Consider the following 24464-nt stretch of genomic DNA (forward strand, 5'->3'; position numbering starts at 1 on the left):
ACTTCCTGGTTTACCACAACAGACGGATGTGAGGCAGTGGTGAAACATCAGAGCCTCAACAATGAGAGTCCATCACTTCTGCTTCTTTGTCAGTGAGTAAACGGTTTTTATGTCTCTTTCAACTCATACCTTTCGTCTTCTTTTGTTACTTTATGTATCAATTCTTTATTTACGTTGCTTCAACTGGCCGAGGTTGGTTCCCTTTTGCTTTTGTTAACTTTTTTTTGCTGAACTCCACAAACACTCCATTCCCACAGTTCAAAAAATGTAATGTTATGTCATTTTTTAAATGTGTAAAACCTGCATTCACTCCTGGGTGAACATTAGGCTGAATTGAAAATGTTCATATCTTCTTTATTCTATTATTGCTGGAGATGCACCATTTTCCTTTGCGATGCTACAATGCATTCATCTTCCAAATATTTGTAGTGATCCTTACTTTTTTAAATCAATGCTCATGGTTCTCAAACTGTGGTAAGTGTAGCACCAGTGGTACGTCAGCTTCCTCTGGTGGTACTTGGAGGAAAATCAAAAATACTGTTCTACTGTATATACCAGGGTATGTGATCGGAGTAGAGTTAATCTAATTTCACTATACCAGCATGTGAAGTTTATGTAAGGAAGACAAGAGAGCAAATTATCGTTTTGGGAATAAATCTGCCTCTTGTGAAAAGTGTTTTTGCTCGGCCTATTTAAAACACTTTATTTTTTAACGTTGGTAATAATGGGGTCACTTCAAGAGCTCAATTCTTCTCAGGTGGTACTTGGTATGAAACATGGTATTTGAGAATCACTGCTCAAAACTATCAATTTAAGGAGAGACTGAAAAAGAGTAACCACTATAACGTCATCACTGAGGAGAGGTCGTCTCTGCTCAGTGAAATGAGCCCTAAGTTACGAAACAGGCGAACTCTAACAGCACACAACACACAGACGGGCAGTAATGAGCTGATTGTGTCATCAAAAACAGAAAGATATTTTCATGAAGATCTAAAGAAAAAGGACGAGCTTGGATGAGTCAGACATTCAGATGTGCAAGTTTAACTTGATATGGACTGGGTCATTCGTTCCCCTCCTACCAGATACAAGTTGACATGTAAGACATTACATATGAGCCGTTCCGGCACAAAGTTGATCACTGCAGCTGGACAGTTGTTGCACGTCATCTGACTTCACTCTCTGTTCTGTAAATGCCCAGGAAGCACCTGCCCGTCATCTGATCTGTGAGATGTTTAAGTCAAATGTCAAAATGGTCAAACTGAAAGCTTATTCTGTTAAACAGGATAAAGAGGCTGAGGCACATTCAAGCTGTATGTTGACATACTGTATGCAGTTCTAGTCTTCAGTGTGTTTTTTACTTTGTTGGTTGTGCACTTCTCTCCAGATGTAAAGCCCTGATTAATTATGAAATCTTATGCACAAGTTTAAATGTTCATGTAGAGACTGAGACTTCTCAATATTCATACTTCTCTGCACTTGCGTACTCTCGTACTTGGCAAATATGTACTCCAGTCGTACGTCCTTGCATATTAGGATATTGAGAAACAGCCATTCTGTCTTGACTGCAGCTTTATGTCACTTCCTGCTGCTCTGTTTTCTTTCAGCCTTCTTTTAACCGTTCAACCTGTACTTTTATAAAGGGAAGCTTAAAACACAAATTGCAGTCCACAGTCTGCAGTCTCACCACTGGACATCAATTCCAATTCATTTGTATAAGTGCCTTGAGATAGTGTATGTTATGTTAATTTAAATACAGGAAGGCAAACACCTTTACAACATTATAGAAGAGAAACCCAACAGTACACACAATGAGCAAACACTAGGCATCAGTGGAGAGAAAAAAAACCCTCCCTTTTACAGGGAGAAGAAAGAAATCTCTGGCAGAACCAGACGCAAAGATGTGCAGTGTGAGTGCCCCACAGGAATTCCCTCAGCAGTCTAGGTCTATCTATCCTAATTAAGAGATGGTTGAGGTTTCCCTGAGCCAGATCTAACTATAAGCTTTCTCAAAAAGGAAGGTTTTAATTCCATTCCATGTCATGTCATTTAGCAGGCGCTTTTATCCAAAGCGACTAACAAGGGAATTGAGTACAACCTGCCAGGGGTGGAGTTGAACTTGCGACCATGAAGTCTTTTGCACACAGGGCATCAGTCTTAACCACTGAGCCACTCCACCCCAATTACAACTTCAAATACAGAGAGAGTGTGCACTTCCTGAACTGTCACTGTGAGTGGTTCCACAGCCTGGTAACTGAAGGCTCTACTCTTAAGGCCCTGGTATACTTCCACGCACACCAATTGCGTCATCAACACTGAATTCCCGAATTGAACTGAATTTCTGCCCCACCTGTAGGCGGAGTATTAAGCCTCGCTCAACAAGCGGAAAAAAAACATTTAGACAACAGAAGAAGTAGTCGCCAAGGTTAGTCCTCCGAGTCTCGACCTGGTGACCCTCGAACACCCCAACATCCCCTGACAGGCCTTTCAACTGCGGGCTGCTTGAACCAGATGTATCGGAGGGAGCTGTAGCATCGTCCCCTTCTTTTTGGTAGGAATGCATCCAATTCCTTGCGTCCAGACTTGTACCGCCACCCGATGGTGAAGTGGGATACTACAGGACCCTGACGCGAAATGCGACACACGCGGCATGTGAGTGGAAGTATACCAGGGCTTTTACAGACTCTGGGAACCACTCTTTTATCACTAGTTCTTACTCCTAACATTTACATCTTAATCTAACTTTGGGATTATGGGAGTCTGAAGAATAGTTTTAGTATTCTTCTCCACCGGCTGAGAGAGACAACACTGAGCAGAAATGATCATCCAGCTGTTTCTTACAGGAAGATATTAACGGTGTCTGTCTTTCCAACAGTGCTGCTGAGTGATAATGATAACGCGGTTCTCGTTAGTGCTGGTGAGACCGTCTGGACTGGAACTGAAGGAGGATCCATCACAGTTAATTGCTCGTTTTACTTTAGTGGATCGATGGCGTGCTTCTGTAAGGAGAGCTGTGACGAGAAAGGAAACATTCTCGTTCAGACAAGCGGCAAAAGAGCTTGGATCGACAGATACAGCCTTGTATATAAAAGAGAATCTATTCTGAAATATGAACAAATTTTTGCGACCATCACAAATCTGAAAAAGTCTGACTCAGGATGGTACATGTGTCGTTTGGAACACTTGCTTTCCAATTCAGATAAGAAGATTCAGATCATTGTCAAAGATGGTGAGTTTCTTTAATCTTTATTTTTTTATTTCCTGCACGGCCTGTTTCTGAGGATTTGATTGTTTTACAGCTTCAACCACTGCAGACCCACCACCACCACCATCATCATCATCATCGTCGTCGACAGCAGCAGCAGCAGCAGCAGCAGCAACAACCACAGCTTCAGCCACGTCACAGAGTTTCACTTCTACACAATTCACGTCCCAACCTGTCGTCCAACTGAAACGTAACTATGGGTCGTTTTGGGCGCTGGTTTTGAAAACATAGACATAGGTCGTCATTCCTGCATACGACCTATATTTTCAACTCAAACATGCACATGTGTTACTGAGGTTAGGGTTAGGGCAAAAAAGACAGGGTTAGGCATTCAAAATGAAAAAGGTGGTGTAGGGTGTCGAACCCTTCGAATACTGATGTGGAGCACTAGTGCGCAGTGATATGTTACTGACGACATGACGGGGGACATATTCAAGTGACGCAGTAATTATTTCATTATTCAAATAATGGAACAAACGCCCGCCAAATACATAAATGCCTGCCTTTCCTCATTACTATGTTAAAATGTACAGAGGCTATAAGAATGTGCAATATAGAGTGTCTTATATCCTTTTTTTCAGCACAACCTATAGGCAAATCTGATGATGTGATTTTTGTTCTCCCATTTTCACCAACTTTATAAAAAATAACTTTGATTCAAAGACAATAAAAACACATTTTGTTATGAGCCTGAAGATGTCACCTATAAACACACGGCCCCAGGATGTCAATATAAAGAGTTGTGTATTATTCCCGCTGCAATTTACCAAGGGTGCACCTGCAGCACAGATCTGTGCCTTGTGAACACTCATGTTTAATGCACTTTAAAATAAAACAAAACAAACCGATAAACTGTAATAAAAGGATATGGAAGAAAAGAGGAAGTGGTGGTTGGTAGTACCAAAAATAAAATGAGGGTGTGATTCAAAATGGTCTTTCTCATCTTCTTGCCCTCAGTCAGCTGAGGATAAAACAGCAGAGAATGAATGCACGGACACATGTAACCACTGTAATGGATATACAGTATGGTCTATTTGGTATTATATGTATGTAAATAAATCAATGTATATATAATGCACATATTCATTGTTGGTTAGAGTGATAGAGTTTTTGCCTTAAGGCACTGAATTTGACCTCAAAACCGCTTTTTTGTTTTTGTTTTTTTACAGAGAACCACAATGTACTGATATATGTGAGCCTGATTCTGCTTTTCATAATCATCGTATTATCAGTGGCTGTGCTGGTTTTCTGCAGGAACAGGGCCAGTAAAACTAAAGGTAAAGTCACCCAATTACCTTTTACATCATCATCATCATCTCTAGCTCTGAAACCAGGCTTTGAACCAATAGTAGAATAGAATATCTGTTCCTAATAAAGTGGCTGTTGAGTGTATGTACCATAAGTACATTTTTATAATAATTTTATATGACTGTGGCTCAAACAAATTCAACCAAATAATCATGCACATTAGAGGAATAAGCCAGTGTTCTGTTTAAGAAATGACAAAATGCTCAAAGTGACAGTAAAGAAGTATGTTTTCCAGAATCTCCAGAAAAAACAGAGGAACACGAGGTGAGTTTCAGTAAACGAGGGTCACTTTGTTGTTTGTTAAATCAGCTGATACTGAGTTCAACCAGAACTCCTCCTACTGCAGGTCAGCCAAGTGTACGAGGAGGTCAGAGACGAGTCCACACACAGCAGAGCTCTTCCTGTGGAGGACTTGACTTATTCTCTCGTACAATTCACCAAACCGGACAGAGACAAAACCACAGACTGCTACAGTTTGCTCACAGCTCAGAACACAGTGAGTAGAAAAGTGTGACAGGATATCAGAAAAGAGACAATGGTTCATTTTCATTACTAGCGCATGGGACTAGGGCTGCATCTAACTATTATTTTCATAATCCATTAATCTGTCGATTATTTTCTCGATTAATTGAGTAATTGTTTGGTCCATAAAATGTTGATCAGTGGAAATGACGATGTTCTCGAATGTCTTGTTTTGTCCACGAACCAAAATGATTCCGTTTGAGCGATTTCTTAGTTCCATGGAGCAAAGAAACCAGACAATATTCGCATTTAAGACGCTAAAAAAATCACACAAACTGGTTTTAATAATTAATAATCAATTAATCGAGTAATCGTTTAAGTACCTACAGAGTGAGGACAGAGTTTACAGCAACATAACCAAAGTATAGTAGAAGTCAACTTCACCACTGATAGTTTGTAAATCTTACACACTGTACCTTTAAATACAGAGCGGGTGCACAGTTAACCTCTGAAATAGTCGCATGTGTTGATTCCTTCTCACCATCATCACTAGTCCAAAAGGAAAGTGTACTGTTACTGTGTTGGTATCAGACATGAGGTTTACGTTTATTTTCTTCCAGGCTGGATCTGGAGCAGCTGAGCATCAGAAAGGAAACACCGTCATCTACTCTGTGGTTCAGGCAAACATGAGCGCTGTGAGTCACAGTCACGATGCTTCATTTCCTCTCTACTCCACTGTCGCCTCACACGAGCACAAACTTTAACGCTGCCTGTGTCCAACAGGTGGCTGTCCAGGCCAAGTTTTGAAATTTGTAACGATGCCCAATACAAGTTGTTTCACTTGAATGTAACACATCTAAACTCACATCATAGTCCACTTGGTTCCCACCCATTGCAAGCGGAACACACGGTTTTATTTTAGGGTTGGTTCAGTTCTTGTTTTCAACTGCAAACCTCAAGTGAAAAATGAACGTGTGCTGAAATGTCCTTCAGTTATTGGTCACACAAGAAGACAAAATATGTCACACAATTTCTACAACATGTTGTTGCCTGTAAACCACACGAGGAGGCACATGTGATGTTTATGCTCGGACAACCTGCACAAAACAATATCTGAATATATGAGTTTTATACAAGAGATTATGGAAATTATACATGAGGTCTAGGGTTCTCTAAAATACAAAGGGGAACTAGTGAGGAAAGCAAATATTTGTATTAGCCCGGCTCCAAGTGATTCACCCGAGACAACCCACTTTAAGAGGACCAGAGTCCAGTTCTGTGGTTTGCACCAGACGTCTTAGACGAATACGCTCTGGGTTCAGTTAAGCTATGGATATTAAATAAGCTGTTATGGTTATTTAAGAAAACCTGCACTCGATTGCCTGTCCTTTAGTCTGTCCCTCTTATTATTATTATTATTATTATTACTACTACTACACCACACAGTGCTTATAATATTGAAATTTTCATGTCTTACTATAACATATTTCTTTGTATGACTTTTTTTTAAATTGAAATGTTAATATGACAATTGCTACAACTGCATTACGTACCTTTTTTTATGCATTACTTATATTAAATGACAATAAACCAACATTGTTCTTCTTGAATGCATACTTTGATATTTTCTCATTAAATTCCATTCTATTTTTCTTAAGCTTTACAACGCTGACATTAAGACTTAATATTTGGTGTTATTATGACATTTTCGTTATTTATGACATGCTGTATTGTTTGAACTTGTTTTATTCCATGGACAGTGACATGCTGTATAAGACTTCACGTTTCTTCACTTTTCATGGTTAACTTTACTTTACTTTTCTGGCATTTATACGACCTGCTTTGTATAAATGTAAAGTTTGGTCAGTGGCAGCAAAGACTGGTTTTAAGCTCTAAGAACTTTCAGTAAAAGACAGAAAACAAGTGAAGTAAATTACATGTTTTTTAATGAAAATACATTTGACATGTATTGAACGTTTTACACAGTATATGGTCTTAACATTTTACAAAACACTTATTCACAGTGCAGTGTACGTGTCCACTTTACACTGTGAGCACTGATATTGCTGAACCTCACGCTGTAATATAAATGCAACCTGATTCATCGCACTGTTCATGTCCATTCTTCCATCAGGACCGAGGCGTGACTTTAAAATAAATGTGGCGACAACAACCTGAAGTAAACATACATAATATTATTATTATTGTTATTACAGGTTTATATCATTTGATGCCTCGACTGCAGTTCTGCTCGTCCATGTTGTCGATTTAAAACACACACACACAGAAAAAGGACAGAAAAAATCTGTTTAACTTAAAAGTTCCCTTTACAGCCTTACAGTGCAAAACAATTAAATAAAATAAGATTTGACACAAAACGATGAAGTTAAATAATATTTGCATATGATGTTTAAATAAAGGGAGTGTCGGATAAAAAAAAAAAACGAATTCTGTGGCACAATAGGCAAACACACAGGAGGGAAGGGTGACGGTCAAAGGTCAGCTGACTAAATAAAAGCTGCATAGAATCAATATCACAAATCTCTAATGTAGAGAGAAGACCACTTTGGAAAAAAATCATGTGCTGTTTCTACTCTTGAGAACAACTCTACAACAGAGAGGACCTGAGGCTTCTCAGTTGTTGCATGAACCCAAAACTAAAAGTCCTCATAATGTTGTGCCCCAATTTCTTAAAACACACCAATAATTCCACAACAAAAACCTGAAACGCTTGGGTCATGTCGCAGACGTCAAAACTCTGGCTCTCCTGCTCCAGTGTGCAATAATAGAGAACCAACTCCAAAGTACGAGGCAGTCCCTTTAACACGGGAGCAAGTAACATTTGTGGAAGAACATTGACGAGTAACCTCATGATGCGGATTACCGTTTTAAATTCAAAATGTATTCATACAACTGTGATTGTTTTTAAGCGACACTATCTTGAGTGGCGATGCTTTGCTTCACGACGTGGACAATTTCAAACGTTCTCAATATACAATACAATACAATACAATACAAGAGAGTTCATGTGTAGAAAAAACATTATTATCCTGGTTAATTTGTGATAAATAAAGATATAGGATTGTGAAGCAAAAAAGGCAAAGTGCAAAAACAACAGAGGCTCGACAGAGAGTGTCGCCTCCATCATGGCTTCCTGTATAACCAGTCGTTTAAAAAGAAAATATCCATTATTTTTATTTGATAGAGCAGGTCAAAGTTAATATTCTACTGTGTCCTTAAAAACAGGTAGTTTCTTCTGTTTACCGTGAGTCATATCTTCACCGTGCATCTCAACCATTATGGTCAAACACCAAGATCATACTTCTGTTTCACTGTGGCTTAAAAAGCATTGAGCAGTCACCGGAGGCTGACACTGTGTTTTGTGTTTCTCCACTTTGATTCTCAATAGAGCGAAAATAAAATTGTGGCCTATTTACAGAACTGTGTTTTCTGTCAGGTATTCTCTTGATTAATTGATTATTTGATCAATAAGACATCAGAGTGAGATATCTATTACAAATTATTTTCAACAACAAATCCAACCAGAAATAAAACTGAATCTAATAAATACAGTGCTGTGAAAAAGTATTTGCCTTATTTCTTATAGTTTGCATGTTTATCACACTTACATGTTTCAGATGTTCCTACATTTTATGTTGGGTTATCTTTGTAACTAATATTTAAATTTGTTTGAAAATCTGAAACATTTAAATGTGACAAACATGTAACAAAACAAAAAAACCAAAACTTTTTCACAGCACTGTACATGATTATTTCCAGTATAATCCCATAGACCATTTATCGTTTTGGCTTAGATTGTGAAGTAAATTACATTTCAGTTGGGATTAGCTCCAGTTCCCCCATAGAGTCACAACTCTCAACAGGAGTAGATAAAGGATGAATATTCTCTTTTTGCCCATGATCACAATGTTTCTGCAGAGGATGCAGTGCTTGTAAAAGACCACCAGAGTGAGCTGTAGCCTGCTGACTATTCAGGAGGAGGGACAACTTCACAACGAGGGGGACAACATTTTGTGGGCAGAACAAAAACAACTCTCCACTTCCTGACCAACTAAAGGTTGATTAGGTGTCTCACTGCAAGGCACTTTCACACCTCTCTGGTGAACATTTTGACAGATGCAGACAGCAGTTCATCATGTCAGTGTGAAACTGGACAATGATGAGGAAATGTCACAGAAACCCAAAGAAACTTGTTCAATTAAATTTCATAAATTATGATACAATGAGAGAAGACACAACCAACCATGAAGCAAATGAGAGGGAGTTCAAAAGCAAGAAGAAAAACTTTGAAAACTGGAAAGTGTAGTGATAAGGAAAACACAATGACATCGGGGACGAAGAACATACAGTGCTGGAACAATTTCCTTTCACGGCCTGAAACTCAGTAACAACAAGACAAAATCTTCTGTCCCTCACTTTAGGAATGTGTGCTACAGAACGGCTACACACGCTAAAAACACTCACCACTCTGTTGATTTGAGATGCAATGATTGTCGAGTGCACACAAGTCATGTTCGTGTTCAGTGACTCTGAAAATGTCACAATATGGTCATTTCTGATCAGACTGCCGTCACCTCAGAGTTCTGACAACTCTGTGTTTCCTCTGAACAGTACAGGTTTGTTTTCTTCACAGAATCAGGCCTCTGTTTGCTTTTTGTTAACAACTAAATGCTATTGCAACACTGAAAATGTTGCATTACAATTTGATCTTGACTTGTTTTGTCCTTGGCAGTAACGTTTAGTTTTATAACCATGTGACTGCGAAACATGTGATACATTTGTCCGAACAGGCTGATGCAGCAGAGCTGGTTTGGTTAGAGAATCTCAGACAGGCTTAAATGTTTCAAGGCTGTCTTACAGTCAAGTAGTTTTGCTTCTTTTAATCATTTCCATACCGTGACCTCATCTTAATGCTCTTTTTATAAAAATGATGGCAGTCAAAATCGTACTTTTTCTGATGATTTTAAGATCTGGTGATTATCACGGTGTTGCTGAGACCATGATCACAGTGTTAGGAGGAGGAAAGAAAGTGATGTTGCACTCTAAACTACTGAGCCAGGCTTTACCAGGCTTTACCAGGCCTGCTACCATCACAGTGGGGCTGAACTTTGGTGTCTGCATTGTGAGCAACGGGGGAAGGTGATTACCTCAGTACCTCTGAGCCTTTGAGCCAGACATCATGACAAGTGGTCCGTCACGTCGTGGAGTCCCTAGAGGCAGGGATCAGTATACTGCTCTGCTGTGGAGCCAGATGCTGTTATAACTGCTGCTGCTGCACCAGTCTTCTGTAATGTGGCATGATTTTACTTTCTGGGAAGTACAGCGCCATCTCCAGGGCGACCAGGATGGTGAACTCAAATGTGATCAGCTCCCTCCTGCTGATCCTGAAACGCTCCTCCAGCTTCTGCACAGAGACACCAAAGACACCAAAGAGTGAGACACAAACAACTACATTCTGACGTTTTGTTTACTTGTCTATCCTATTATGAAGCGGCTGTCAGTGACGTCATCTATTAGCCAAGTTCCACTATATTGCTGCCATTATCTCTCTTGCTATGCACGCTATTCATAGAGAAATAACCAAAGCTCATGTGCAAACACAGACACCTATTTGAAGAATCCTGAGCCCTGAGACTGACCAAACTCTCCAGATCAGCTATTTAACACATTTTAACTTAAGTATTTCACTGACAGCAGCGTTCATTTTCATGTTGACTTTTTACAGGCCTATGAATTTATCTGTTTTGTAGCCTTTCTATGTTTAAATCCAGTTGGAAGCTACTTTATTTCCTTACAGTGATTGTGATGCGTTTTATTATATTAAATATTAAATATGTATATATATATATATATATATACATATATATATATATATATATATACATATATACATATATATATATATAATTTTAGTGTCGCTTCTTAGCTGATTTCCTGCATGAGTCAAGGTCATGGGCAACAACACTGAGTTTAGATGTTCACTTCTGTGAAGGACAGAAGCTGTAGGTCATTTTCCAACCTGTTCAGGTAAATACACTTCATAATTACCTGAGTAAGAGGAACTTGATCTGACCAACAGCCAGAGGTCTTCACCATTCATTGATTGTGTGTGTTTGTGTACTTGTATTTGTTAGGACCTTTACTGGCACTGATCTCCTCAGGACCAGTTGTCTTAGAGGAGACCAAAAGCTGGTCCTCATGAGACAGAACCTAATTTCTGAGGAACTGGTTTAGTTTCAGGGCTAAGATAATTATTGAGAATTATTGTTGGGTTAAGGTTAGGGCCTGTGTGTGTGTGTGTGCGTGTGACTTACGTCAATGAGGTGTTTGACCTCCTGTTTCTTGAGGTCACTGCTGATCTTAGCAGCCAATAGGATGCAAGCAGCTGACACCAGCTTCCTATAAAACAACAACAACAATAGTTTAAGAGGCAGGATGTTGTTCCTCAGAGAGAAGCTTGCAGCAGCTGCCCAACGTGATAATCAGGTTTCATTCATGTACATACAGATCAACAACATTCATGCAGGCTCATATAAAATTAACAGTGTTTACAGGTAAAATCAAAAGGATATCACAGCATCTCTGTCCCCAATCAAAACTAAACTACATGGCTACAAAATTATTTTTGAGAATCATTTTGTGAATTAAGTCAAAATTCATAATATTCATAATTCATAACTGAAAGTATGTGAGCTCCCAGAGCGATACATTCTTTCAGTTATGAATTATGAATTTTATGAATAGCTGATTTGTTTGGCGAAACTAGTTTTTTTGTTTTGTTTTTTACCAAAGTCTGAAAAACACGTTTTTTTTAGAAGCAGTTATATTCCCTAACATTAGTTACATGATATATTTCTCTAAGCAATTTCATTTTACACTCCTCCAATACATTTTAAACTCCATTACTACTGATATTGGATGTAGAAACACATTCACTGGTCTGTCACTCATAAAAAACCCTATTTTATTGAACAATCTTTTATTTTTTTTTTTCTGCGATAGAAGAAGAATAAAAAGATACCCTTGGAGGAAAATAAACCCCTTCAAACTACATCTCCAATTGTAGTTTAGTCAGTCACACATGTTTTTAAGCGATTACAGTAATGTTCAATGAGACAATTTAAGAACATTTCTACTCTTCAAATAATCATTTTCCAGGACACTGATTGAAGAAGATGATGTTTATGGAGTTTATGAGACAGCAGAAACCACATAAACCTCCTGCTGTGTGTTACAGCAATGCAGCTGATGCATTTCATGAGCATGTGGTGATATAAGAACCTGTTCTGTTTGTTCAGTCGTCCCTGCAGCACCAGCTTCTCAAAGTAGACAAATGCCATTGCGATGGTGACGGGCTGCATGCCACAGTCTTCCCCAATGACTCTCATCTCTCTCTTCAGACTGACACAGACAGAAAAACAGGTTATATTTTAAAACCATTTCAAAGACTCTAAATTGATCATTAGTCATTTCAGTCCAAATACTTTACCTGCGTATTTTGCTGAGCGTGAGCTTAATGTGAGGGAACTTCTCCTTAAAGGTCTCGTTCATGTCTTTCTTCAGATCAGATGGTTTGACATATTCTATAACTGTGGTCTGGTGGAAAACACAGGGCGAAAAGATAATGAAAACAGAACTTAAGCAAAGAAGGGCAGAACACAAACAGAGGAAGTATGAGATTTGCAGTTATATCAAAGTCCAAGTAGAGACGCATTTAAAAGTCAAACAACTGTCAGTGAATGTAAATGAACCTCATGGGGACATGCAGCATATACTGTAAGGTCTTGTCCTCTCGTATCCGCTGCTTCACTGTGAGCACACTACACTGTCTATACAACATGTGTGTATTTTACTACATAGCATGACAGTAATAGCTGATGAGTACCTAAAGAAAAACCCTGCAAACAAGGGGATGAACAGAGAACCATCGTCTTACATTAGACAACAGTGCAAACCATGGTGCTGTGCCACCCTCCAAAGCTCATATTAGATATTCAAAACTACAAATAGGCAGAGTGGATCACATGATCTGTATTTTATTGTGACATTTGCTAAGACAACAAACAGAACATAGCTAAGAATACAAGGGTAGCCTTTGATAGGCACTTAAATTTTGAGGCACACGTCTTTTGTCACCTGAGCACTGCCAGGATTGTACCATGTCTCTCACAGGAAATTGTGTATAGCACACTCTGTTTACAGTTGTCTTGGTAACTTTCTAATCCCAAAGAACCATCTGTAGCCAGGCACACACTCACAGTTTTGCACAGGTATACTTCTTAGGACACTGCAATGGCTTCCACTCACATATATCAGGTCACATATGCCAGAAAAAACACACATACACACACCCATGTCAGTGACAAGGCAGCTGACCTCAGATGTAATCTTCTCTGATGGATTAAACAGTAATGATACAGTGTGTCCGTGTGTGTGTGTGTCCTCAGTTTTAATTCATCTCAGTGAAGGGATGAAACTAAGCTGCCATCGACATCGTAATTAAGTTAATGTAGAAGAACTACGTGATCTTGTGTGTGTGAGTGCAGCGATTATTTACTGAGTCTATAATCCTCTATAATCGGTCTTCCCTGTCTACGCCAATGACTGCATATAAAGATGCAGTTGTCACATACAGACAGGTTGACTCATATTCAAACTGTACATATTTTTTTCTTCTTTACAACAACACACACTTTTAAATACAGCAGATTTCAGCATCTTCTCACCATGTAGGAGGCAAAGATCAGCACCCGCTTGTGTTTTCCACAAGGCCACTGGTGGTCACTGAGGAGGTTAGGGTCGTAGTCAGTCACATCATCCAGTCCTGCACGACACACACATGCACACACTCAGGTCAGAGGAATTAAAAACATTGAATCATATAATATCAAAACTCTATTCAATTGCTCTGTTTTTAAAAGTAGGGAAGTCTCAGTTTCTCTTTGAAAATTAAAAATCTTTTTTTTTCTCTCTCCGCTGATGCCTAGTGCTTGCTCATTGCCTTGAGATAATGTATGTTCTGATTCTGCACTATACAAATTATAAAGTTGACTTGAATGTAATTAAAAACTCAATTGAAAGTCAGATCATGTTCAAGTGAAATTCAAAATGAAAATTGGCAACATGTCAGCAATTCAATGATCACTTAAGTAGTAAAGCTCAAACTCAAACTTCTGACTATTTATTTGAATAAATTGATAGTTAAGGGTCCAATGTGTAACATTTAGGAGGGATTATTGGCATACACACATTGTATAAGTGTGTGATCATGTTCAATAATACAAAAAAATAAGAATAAGCCCAAATGGACATGCAAGACAAATAAGTATAAATCAACATCTAAAACTGTTGCCAATATACATTTAAACAGGATTTCATATATTATTTCTACATATGGGCCAACACACCTGTCATAATATTCATGCACAAGCAGTTTCTGACATGATAAGTTAAATACATAGTTCACAGTTTCTAATGACCTAAAAACCTGTTAAATTTCTAATGGTTTGTTTGGCATATTTTGTGCTTTAAATGTGTATATTAATAATAAATCTGCGATTTACCCCTTTTGGACTTTGATTGAATTGTTTTTTTGTTGCTGGATTTTGTGATGTGCGTCTATATTTATCCGGGACGTAGGGGATGAATGTAACTTCAGGCCAACAAAGAATGACATACCAGATGACAAAGAGGAAGGGACGAGGGATGAGAGGAGGGATGAAGCAGTATCAAGAAACAGAGTTGTTGCAGCTGTGCTAGAACGTCATTCTCTTTATATTTTAAACATGTGCATATACGTATAAACACCCTGTGTGTCACATCCTGTATCTATAAACAGACACACAGCCCTGTATTAGCCTCTAAACCTCTAATACGGAACCTTTCATTAACACAACACAGCTGTGCGAATGCATGTTTCTATTTGTGAGAGTGCGCATGTTTGTCTGTGTTAGCGTACACATTAATGATGGGTTTATATTTTTAGTTCAACAATAATTTTCTTATTACAAAACAGTGAGGTAGCCATGAGGTCAGGATCTCAAAAATGGTGCCTGCAATAAAGTGTGCAGCTGTTGGTCAGTAAATGGTATGGAGTATGTGTGGTGACCCCACCAAAGAGGAGCAGAGCGACCACCTCACCTTGTCTAAATACCCCAAAGACAACCTGAAAAGGTTTTCTGCCAGTGCCAGCTTGCTTATAGATATATCATGATGACTATCAAGTACGTGAACAATATAAACACTGTATGTGTGTATGTTTTTTTTTTTTTACCTAGGTCTAAGCCCACAGTGCTGTTCAGCCTGCTCGGGGGAAAACCCCTGCCTGGCATGCTGTGTGCGCTCCTGGACACAGGGATCTGCAGTGTCAGGTCACTGGCTGATGATGGCTTCTGCCTCACCAGAGCGTTTGTGGGGTAGAGGTACTGGGCATACGAGACCGACTAAGAAAAAGAAAAAGACGTAGAAGTTGAGCATAGGAATACATGAATACTTTTAGTTTGTGTGTATCTGACTTATCTGTGTATCTGAGTGGTTGTTTATCTACCCTGCCATAGGTGTCTAGGTGGAAACCCTCCAGCCCCGGCAGCATCTCTAGGGTTGAGATGTTTCCTGACGAGTGTCTTCTCCTTGGGTGGTTTAATGTAGGGTCACTAGAATGAGAGGCATTGGAGGTTTACATGATTGCCGATGCAGAAATGTCATTTTTAAACCCTTAAAAAGATGCACATCTTAGGATTTAATATTTTCCCCTTTTGTTCATCCTCTCTTTTTTCTCTGGCTCTTATTGTTGCAAACACATCAGCGACTCAGATCAATGACTCATGGCATGAGCAATCAGGTGGCAATTCGTCACAGGGTGTTGTGATGAGAAATGAAGTGTGTCTGAGCCAAAGTTAGATGAAACAACCAATGGACGAGTTGTTTCAGCTCTGCTTTCCTCTATAACACCTGGTGCTATAGTGTTTCCACATTTCATGTCTTTCTCATGTCTTCTTCTTAACCACCTTTCTGTGGCCAGCATTACTTCTCATCTGTAATACTGCTCCACAATAAAGCAAAGTGTGTGTGTGTTAATTACCTGAGGTAGAAGCTTTCTCCATAGGGAAGGACAGAGAAGGCAGCACATAGAGACCTCTTAGCACAGATCAGCACGATTCTGAAACACAAACAAACACCCATTAGTGGTTATGTTGTTGTGACTTGTTCTGTCCACCTCACTCAGTTAAAAAGACCACAGACACACAAAGCAGCATTATCAAGGTGGTTAACAGAAACGCAAATTCCAACCTGTCAGATATGTTAGCTGAAAGAACACAGAGAAAGTTAATTTCACAAGTGGATGTGACATTCGTTCCACTTGGAGCTGAAAGTGATAAAGTAACTCAATATGTCCAATTATGACTGACAAAAAGCAGAGGGATGTGACTTAAATTTTGGAGAAATGTTGCTGGAGGTGGCTACAATTAAGAAAGAGCTGACACACACATGCACGCCGCAGAGAAGCAAACCCAGGCTGACTACAAAATTAAGTAACACACTTGATACTGATAATGGCAGAGAGAACAGTGAGAGGAGATGTACAATAGAGCCAAACCAAGCAGAATATTAGCAAAGACACCAGTAAATCCCCCAAAGAAGTTTCATTACCGAATTAGTGTATGAAAAGTATGAGTGAATAAAATCAAAAGAAGTCAAAAGAAGATTCTATGTTTAAGTATGTGGAGCTAATAATGGGCTGAATATGAAGTTTTCAGTTCATTTCGATAGGGAAAAATCTGCCAAAATATGGAATATTTCAGAAATTATGAAATGTTGTAATGAGAAAAATACAAGCAATAATGTTCAAGGTTTAGTTGTCACAAGAGCTTAACTCACTTCAGTTCAATTTCATTTGTAAAACGTTGATTCATAGCATACAGTACACTATCTCAAGGCATTTTAAATGACAAGGCAACCATGAACCTTACAATATGTTGTAACTGCTGTACACTGTTGAACACTTACACTGTGAATACATTATTACACTTTATTACACACACTGGTTAGAGTCTGGTTTCCACTCTGTAGTAATACTCTCCTAACCCTCACCTCATCTTGACCATATAACATGCCTTCAACTTAAAATGTAATCATCTTTGTTATGGGGCTTGCATAGTGTGACTGTGTAAACAGATTTAGGTCCCCACAACACGAGTAATACATGGAAAACACACACACACACACACCCACGCATGCACACACACACACACAAAATGCTTGCTCCCTATGATGCATGGGAAAGTCAAGAGCAGGAAGTCACCAGAGAGCTGAGTGGAAACAGCAGAGACATCACAACAGATCTGCTGGAAACACAAATCTCACAGGGATTCTGTCCCCTTTGCTTGACCATTTTACAACACGTTTCAAAACACTGGGAGCACATTATTCCATAATCACCTTCAACAACAACACACAATCTTCCCACTGGGATCTGAGCCTACGACCCAAAAGTTAATTACTGAGCTACAACCTAAAACATGAAAAACATTATGACTTATTTTAATATGTCTGTACTCAAGATGCCATATTGTTGTTGATAGGAATGTGTTAGCCTTCTTAGAAATACCATCATATGGCACACAAAGTGATAGTACCTTATGTAAAGGACATCACAGGCAGTGCAGACAGTTACAAATCTGCAGATCTGATACTCAGTATCGGTCTGACTGACATTGGTTAAAATCAGTTGAAAGTCAAAAGTAAAGACGTGTGATATATAACGCTACGGGGAGTCAAGTTTCTTCTCCATCTACATTTAGTTAGACAAGAGACTCAAGCTGGCCTGGGACTCTTTGCACATGTGCCACAGCCCCACAATGAATGGTGAGTGAATGGTGTATGCAGTCTTAGTTGCCTGTGCAGGGGAACATACAATCTGTCTCTGTGACAACTTGAACTCTTGGCTGAATTACAAAAGACAGCTCTGCTGCTCTTAGCTGGATCTATTTTAAAACAATCAGCGTGAATGATTATCTGGTGAGTCGTCCAGCATCACTTTGACCAAGAGGTCTGATTTATAAACCCTGCATGGGTAGGTGGAAATAGAACACAACAGCATAGAATGAAATTGTCCAGGGTCCGTGAGATAAATGAATGGCTTAGTTCATGACCTGCTGTAGAGTAAAGGTGGACACATTTCTGCATGTTAGCTGAATGTATAAAGGTCAGTGGTTCAAGACAATCAGCTGTAGTAACACAACCTAATTTATGACTTGTGTCCCTCAACAAACTCATACGCACAAGTATTAACTTTAATACCTAAAGTGACGCGAGCATATAATCCTTTTGGGTAGAAAGTAAAGCCTCTTTGATGACATTTTAATTGGCTGTGTTCAGAATCACTTATCAAAGGAAGTGTCTGGGGAGCGTTCTGATTATAGGCTCAACCACAACAATCTTATAGTCCACTGTCATTGTACAATAGCTCTTATTTGTACCCAAATGTTTATGCACTTATTGTAAGTCGCTTTGGATAAAAGCGTCTGCTAAATGACATGTAATGTAATGTAATGTACAATGGGGACTGACCTATTGCTGAGAATTTAGTTTTGAGTAGAAGTATAAAAGGGTCTTAATGGGCTGGGGTTAAGAGTCCCAACACGGTCTGTTTACGTGAAACTACGTTATTCTGTTAGTCCAACTAAAACCGGATTTATAGGATACATGTATGTAAACATGTTTTTCCAACTGTAATAGTACTAAATTGAATGTCTGAAAGTCAGGCTAACACAGCCAGATAATGTGATAGGGAGCTGAATTACAGTTGAATGCATACGTTTTGTTGGACCACAGTTGGACTTAAGCTTGCCTGGGGGATTCTGTTCCTCACATTTCCCACCCCTCGACTTAAACCCGAAAGCAATAGAAGCCAGTACCCAGAACCATAAGACAACTTTCACAAAAACGTTTTTAAAGTTTTAAAAACCGTGTACAATTTTAAAGACTCGCAGAGAGTGCTTGACATATTAACAACTAGCTAAGCCAGCTAAACCGACCACCAGCAAGCACAGCAGAGACAAACACATTTCATTTAATAAATTGATTTCCCGTTAGTGCTTGTATACTGGGAAAAGAGTAGAAGTTTATTTGTACATAGTAGTTGAGCTACAACCATAGCTTGAAGCAAATTTACATGAAAACATACTGAATATATTCCTGCAGTACCGACACACAGCAGAAGTTATTAACCCCGACAGTGCAGTTTTCAGAGTTATTGTCTTTACCATTTACATACCTACAGATTAGTCTGTGCTTCAGTGCTGTTCTGTAACTCTACACTCAACATGCTAACATAACATTGTTTCAACCTGGGCAAGGATTTGGCTGGAGCAGTGGAACCAAATGATGTTAATCACTTTCACCTTTTACCTCCATCTTAACTTCTTTCAGTCAGTTGAAACACAGAGGATACAATGAAACAGAATTTAAAACAAAAGTCTGGGACCAGTTTCCAAAATGACCCCACTAACTAAAACTTTCCATAATAGAAGGCATCAAGGACTGAACTTTTTGAGGTTGTGGTAAACATGCATGCATCTCACCTGCTGCCTCTTGTGTCATACTGTTTCATATTTTTAATGAAGTGAATCTTCTTGGTGTGTCGAGGTCTGGGAGAACCACCAGAGAGATTGCGTGTCCTGCCAGAGAGAAAGAGAGACCAACACAAAGATTTTAAAAAAAGGATGCGCAAATTTAAGTAAAGTTAAAATAAATACACACTTGTGCACACTGTTTTATTCATGAAAAACAACAGCATGGACCAACTTTTCTTTCAGAAAAGCTCAACATACAGGAGACGGGATAACATTAAGTTTCACAACACTTGATGACTTGAATGCTGGAAATAATAGGTAACTAATGGTGTTGAAAATAGTGAAGAGAGCAAAGCTTTTAGTAAATCCTATACAAACCAAAGGCACTCCCATTCTAAACATTGTTGAAAAGAACCTCATTACTCCTGAGGATTTGCACTAAAACATTCTTGGGGCAGGAGTGTAGGCAATTAATGATTGATCTGATTGGTCTCATGTCAAAACACACTTGCATCGCAAAACCTGCTGATTTGTGACTATCAATCTGTGGAGGTCAGATATGTCGACCTCATGGATTAGAACAACAGACCTCGACGTGACAACAGGCCATGGAGCTCGAGCTCACAAACAACACAGGAGTTACATAACGTTATTGACATCAGCAGCATATTCTTACACGCACATGCACAGGAACACACACAAACTGCAATTGCATGTTAAGCGGAGTGTGCATTTATAGATCCACACTCACATTAATGTGTAGAGCACATGCATAATCTCCTAGCACATGAACACATGGGGAAATGTTTGTATCTGAATAATAAATGAAAAATGAGGGTTAGACTCCAGACGTTGGACAGGAGGGTAATTTTCATCCCAACGAGAGGAAAAACATGCAAACTCTGGAGTCTGGAAACTCTGAAAGGTAGAAGGAGGAAAAAAAACCATCTGAAAATAAGAAGACATTTCTCTACATCTTCATGCAAAACTGATGTCACCCATGCCCAGGAGGATTGAATTAAATGGTAGAAAACTACAAAAACAAATATTGGATAATATGGAATTCCACAGTTACACAGTGACTTTTGTTGAATTAAATTGTTGAATATTGGAATTTTCACTTTGCTAAACATTTAGCAATGTTTTGTTTTTTTTTTCAAATAATTGCCTTCTTCATTCTTCAGCTTTAGCTCAAAACAAACATGAATAAATTGAAAGGTCACTGGATTAATAATGACAACATTTTAGTAATACTGTCAAAGGCTTAAACTGAACCTCCACACTGTTTATGATGAAAACAAAATAAAGCTGCTGATGCCTCTGTTGTGGCATTTACATTTCAATGAATGACTGCATTTTGTTTCACATGAGACAGACTAGCATATTAGGTGTCACCAAAAAATGAAATCTTCATATTTTTGGCTGAATAGCAACACATGATACGTGTTTACATTTACACAATTTGAATTGAAAAAAGGATGGATTTAATGTGGATTTAATCTGGAGGTAGAAACCTGATAAGTGTTGCTATGTCACTAATACTTTGTTTTCATCCAAAGGTTTTATTAGATATCCCATTTCATTTCAACAGCATTTCGTTTATACATTATTTTCATTGAAAATATACTGTATATAATTGCACTGCAGTGCAGACACAAAATGTGAATTAGATAAATTCAATATATGAATAAATCCAATCACTAAATTCAATAACTGGTTACTTAATTAAGCAATGTTTAATATTATTCTTTGTATCATTAAACAGTTATATTTAATCAGATGTAGGAAAAACGAATATGAGCAAAACAAACAAACACAAAAAAGAGGAAAAAATAAAGAACATCTCATTTAATCACCCAGCAGTGAATGAGACACACAAACTGAGAGGGGCATCTTTTAAAATGTTGACACCCATAAATACCACCACCAAAAATGCAGCAGAGAGTCACAACACTGAAATGTCCAGTTTTAACTCTTCCAGTTACGATTGTAAGCAGACAGTCACCCTCCTCTGGATATAAATATAGCTGAAAGCAAACATATCCAGAACAGTCACTTTTGCAATGAGTCTATTTCTAATTATCCTATACTTAGTGTAATCATGGTCACATGATAGAATGTACTCAGCATTACATTTCCAAGGGAGCAGCCATTCACAAGTATTCTGGAATGCTGTGGAATGTTTCTGTGTGGGAATGGAGCCGATCGCCCAGTGCCTCTGATAATTGTGATGATAGTGATGGATGGATGAATGATAGTGCTTGTGAAGATGACAGTGTCTGGTATTTATTGAAAAGTAAAATATGCTCACAATGGCCGACATAGAGACACATTCTTTCTAATTAGAGCGAACAGTCTCTGAGGAGACGCCTCTGATGAGGACACTGCTGCACTCTGTCCCTCTCTATCCAACTATGTATCAGTGCATAAAGTTAAACAAGTTACACAAAAAAGACACACAAGTTCTCAAATGTAATCTATCGCTTAAAAAGCAGCCATACAACAACTTCACTTTCAAAAAATGTATTTGCAAAATCATTATTACATGCTGAATAATGAGCAATGTTTTCAGTATTGCAGTGATGACAGCAGTTACCTAGTCTCACAATTAATTACAAATAATAAACACAAACGCATCCCTACACTTATGCTCCTTTAAACTATGTACTCAGTTTAGAGGCTTCTGTGAGGAAAACCATCACAAACAAACATAAACATAAATACAACTGATGCTCTCTGTCAGTCGCTCTAAATCGGTCCTGGTGTCTGAGCTGTGGATTTGCAGTTTCACTATAACAACAGTCTGACCAGTGGCACATTTCCATGAGAACCAGTTAGCTTTATCTCTCTGGGATGTTGTGGAAAGTTTCCGTTCTGTGGGAATGGAAAAATCCAATGTACCATTTCCTTTGCAGCGGAGCATAAAGATGATGATGATCGGTGTTTTGATAAAGACACATGCTGGTCGCGTGTTTACAGAGTCTGGGAATCGGAAGAGCTATTCATTATTATTTACTTTACTGGGGATTAATCCAATAAGCCTTACTGCAACCTTCTCAAAGATTATTTTCTTTTTAATATAAAAAAATGTTTTAGCAAAAACAATCATTTACTTTCAGTCACGTATAGCTTCATTTGTTTTAGTATTGTCTGGTATCATGTTGATGCAGTTGAATCTAAGGAGTACATTTAGAAGATTACAGTTGTACAGATGCAACGTGGTGTTAAAATTGACTTTGCCACATTTTCATTAATTCATGCGGGAAACAGTGACTGTGCAGGCCAGGGCCCAGGACCATCTGTGGGCCTGTTTCTGGAGACTGTGCTGATGGATTTGTCTGTGAGAAAGAGTCATTTCACTTGGTTTGACTCACTAACGATACCGTAGTCTAATAATAACTTGTGGCATTTTATCTTAAAATAAACTAGTCAAAACACACTCCCACAGAAGATTGTATGCTTAAAATAGTACAAAAATAACATTGGGTGTTTTCATTCTGGATATGTTCTGGCCTCAGCTCTCATTCATCTATCTTTTGTTTTAACTTACTGTGTTCTATTCTATTGACTTTTTATATTTTCTGCTTCTGCATCTCACCATCTCTCCACTCCACTGGTTCTGTTACTAATAAAGATTAACTGAATTCACACATGCTCGCTCGAACACGCACACACTGATTATTCTCTATTTTTGTCAGCTGTTTCATTGCTTTCATTGTTAATATGCTAAAGTGGATTATAACAAATGGATGGGGATTTATTTGAATCTCTTTCTCCCAACCTATCTTCTATCTATGTACCATTTTATTTGCATTTACCAAATCGGCAAAGCTAATGCAAATCCCCTCACACAGATAGGTGAGAGAGACTCTGTTTAAATAATGCTTTCAAAGTCCTAACTAATACAAATCAGGTGGGATTTAGGGTTTTAGCCTTTTTAGCCTTTTATGGAAAATAATGTGGAGAAAGGGATAGAGCCACTTGCTGAAATAATTTCAGTATAATTTTTGTGTCACTTGCCATTATCACTGGAACAGAGGGGCCGCTGTCGCACTAGGTGGCAACATAAAAGGGAGCTGCTGCATGTGTGTTGTCAAGTTGTCATACTACGTAAATAATATTGTAGTAATTTGCTTAGTTATTCTTAGATGAATTGACATGTTAATCACCTGGGCACGAAGAGACAATATGACAAACGCAGAAAAGAAAGACACAACGGGCTGGGAGAGCTGTATCCTGCATGGATGTCACCATAGCTTCATCTCTAGGCTGTGACTGAACATTAATCTGTTTTAGCACCACAAAAAAGAATGTGAGTGCAGCATAAACAACAGCTCCAATCTCCTCATTTACACCACTGTCACTTCTCATTTTCATATCTTCCTTGTATTGCCCCCCCGCCCCCACCCCCATTGCTCCAAAATTTAAGGAATGAATAAATATAATTATAAATGAACTGATGATACTTTTCATTTCTATCCTTACAACTGTAAATAAAAAAACAATGGCCATCAAGCCATACATTTCTTTTTATAAATATAAGCCATAAAAAAACCCCATCCTGTTGCTGTTTGCTGATATATCAGGAGGATCAATGATATTGATATTGATAGGCAAGCTGACAGCTGTTTCCTCCTCACATACAGCACCCAGAGATCAAAGAAACAAACCACCAGTCATAGATTAGATGTTCTGCTGCCTAAATCCCCAGCAGGCAGTAGTGAGTAAGAACAGTCTGTCCACACACATCTGACACCAATAGACGGACACTGACCGTCGCACAGATTACACCACATGGATCGGACTGAGCAGCAGACACTGACACACAGACTCAGCAT

General features: G+C 38.6%; 2 protein-coding genes across 2 annotated transcripts in view; one reads left to right on the top strand and one right to left on the bottom strand.

Moving 5' to 3' along the window:
* LOC122776748 lies at positions 1-7137 on the top strand. Its single transcript, XM_044037437.1, has 7 exons — positions 1-92; positions 2873-3226; positions 3297-3452; positions 4432-4539; positions 4806-4834; positions 4917-5066; positions 5653-7137. Exons 1-7 carry the CDS (start codon positions 62-64, stop codon positions 5794-5796), a joined length of 972 nt encoding a protein of 323 aa, XP_043893372.1. The 5' UTR covers positions 1-61; the 3' UTR covers positions 5797-7137.
* Positions 6962-24464, bottom strand: part of cables2b (Cdk5 and Abl enzyme substrate 2b) — a 24860-nt gene continuing 7357 nt past the window's right edge. Inside the window, exons 2-10 of the mRNA XM_044037436.1 lie at positions 19636-19731; positions 16134-16211; positions 15600-15705; positions 15327-15495; positions 13780-13877; positions 12543-12649; positions 12335-12454; positions 11368-11452; positions 6962-10457 (exon numbers count right to left, since the gene is read on the bottom strand). Coding sequence (XP_043893371.1) covers positions 10311-10457; positions 11368-11452; positions 12335-12454; positions 12543-12649; positions 13780-13877; positions 15327-15495; positions 15600-15705; positions 16134-16211; positions 19636-19731 — 1006 coding nt within the window. The 3' untranslated portion in view covers positions 6962-10310. The remainder of the gene's footprint in view (positions 10458-11367; positions 11453-12334; positions 12455-12542; positions 12650-13779; positions 13878-15326; positions 15496-15599; positions 15706-16133; positions 16212-19635; positions 19732-24464) is intronic.

Source organism: Solea senegalensis, linkage group LG11 (genome assembly GCF_019176455.1).
Source record: "Solea senegalensis isolate Sse05_10M linkage group LG11, IFAPA_SoseM_1, whole genome shotgun sequence".
Classification (NCBI taxonomy): domain Eukaryota; kingdom Metazoa; phylum Chordata; class Actinopteri; order Pleuronectiformes; family Soleidae; genus Solea; species Solea senegalensis.

What these genes read in the sequence shown, in the direction of transcription:
- LOC122776748 (XM_044037437.1), top strand. Translation starts at nt 62, where the DNA reads ATGAGAGTCCATCACTTCTGCTTCTTTGTCA. An exon ending in ACCTGTCGTCCAACTGAAAC is followed by an intron (nt 3,453 to 4,431) that starts GTAACTATGGGT and finishes GTTTTTTTACAG; the next exon opens with AGAACCACAATGTACTGATA. An exon ending in CAGGGCCAGTAAAACTAAAG is followed by an intron (nt 4,540 to 4,805) that starts GTAAAGTCACCC and finishes TATGTTTTCCAG; the next exon opens with AATCTCCAGAAAAAACAGAG.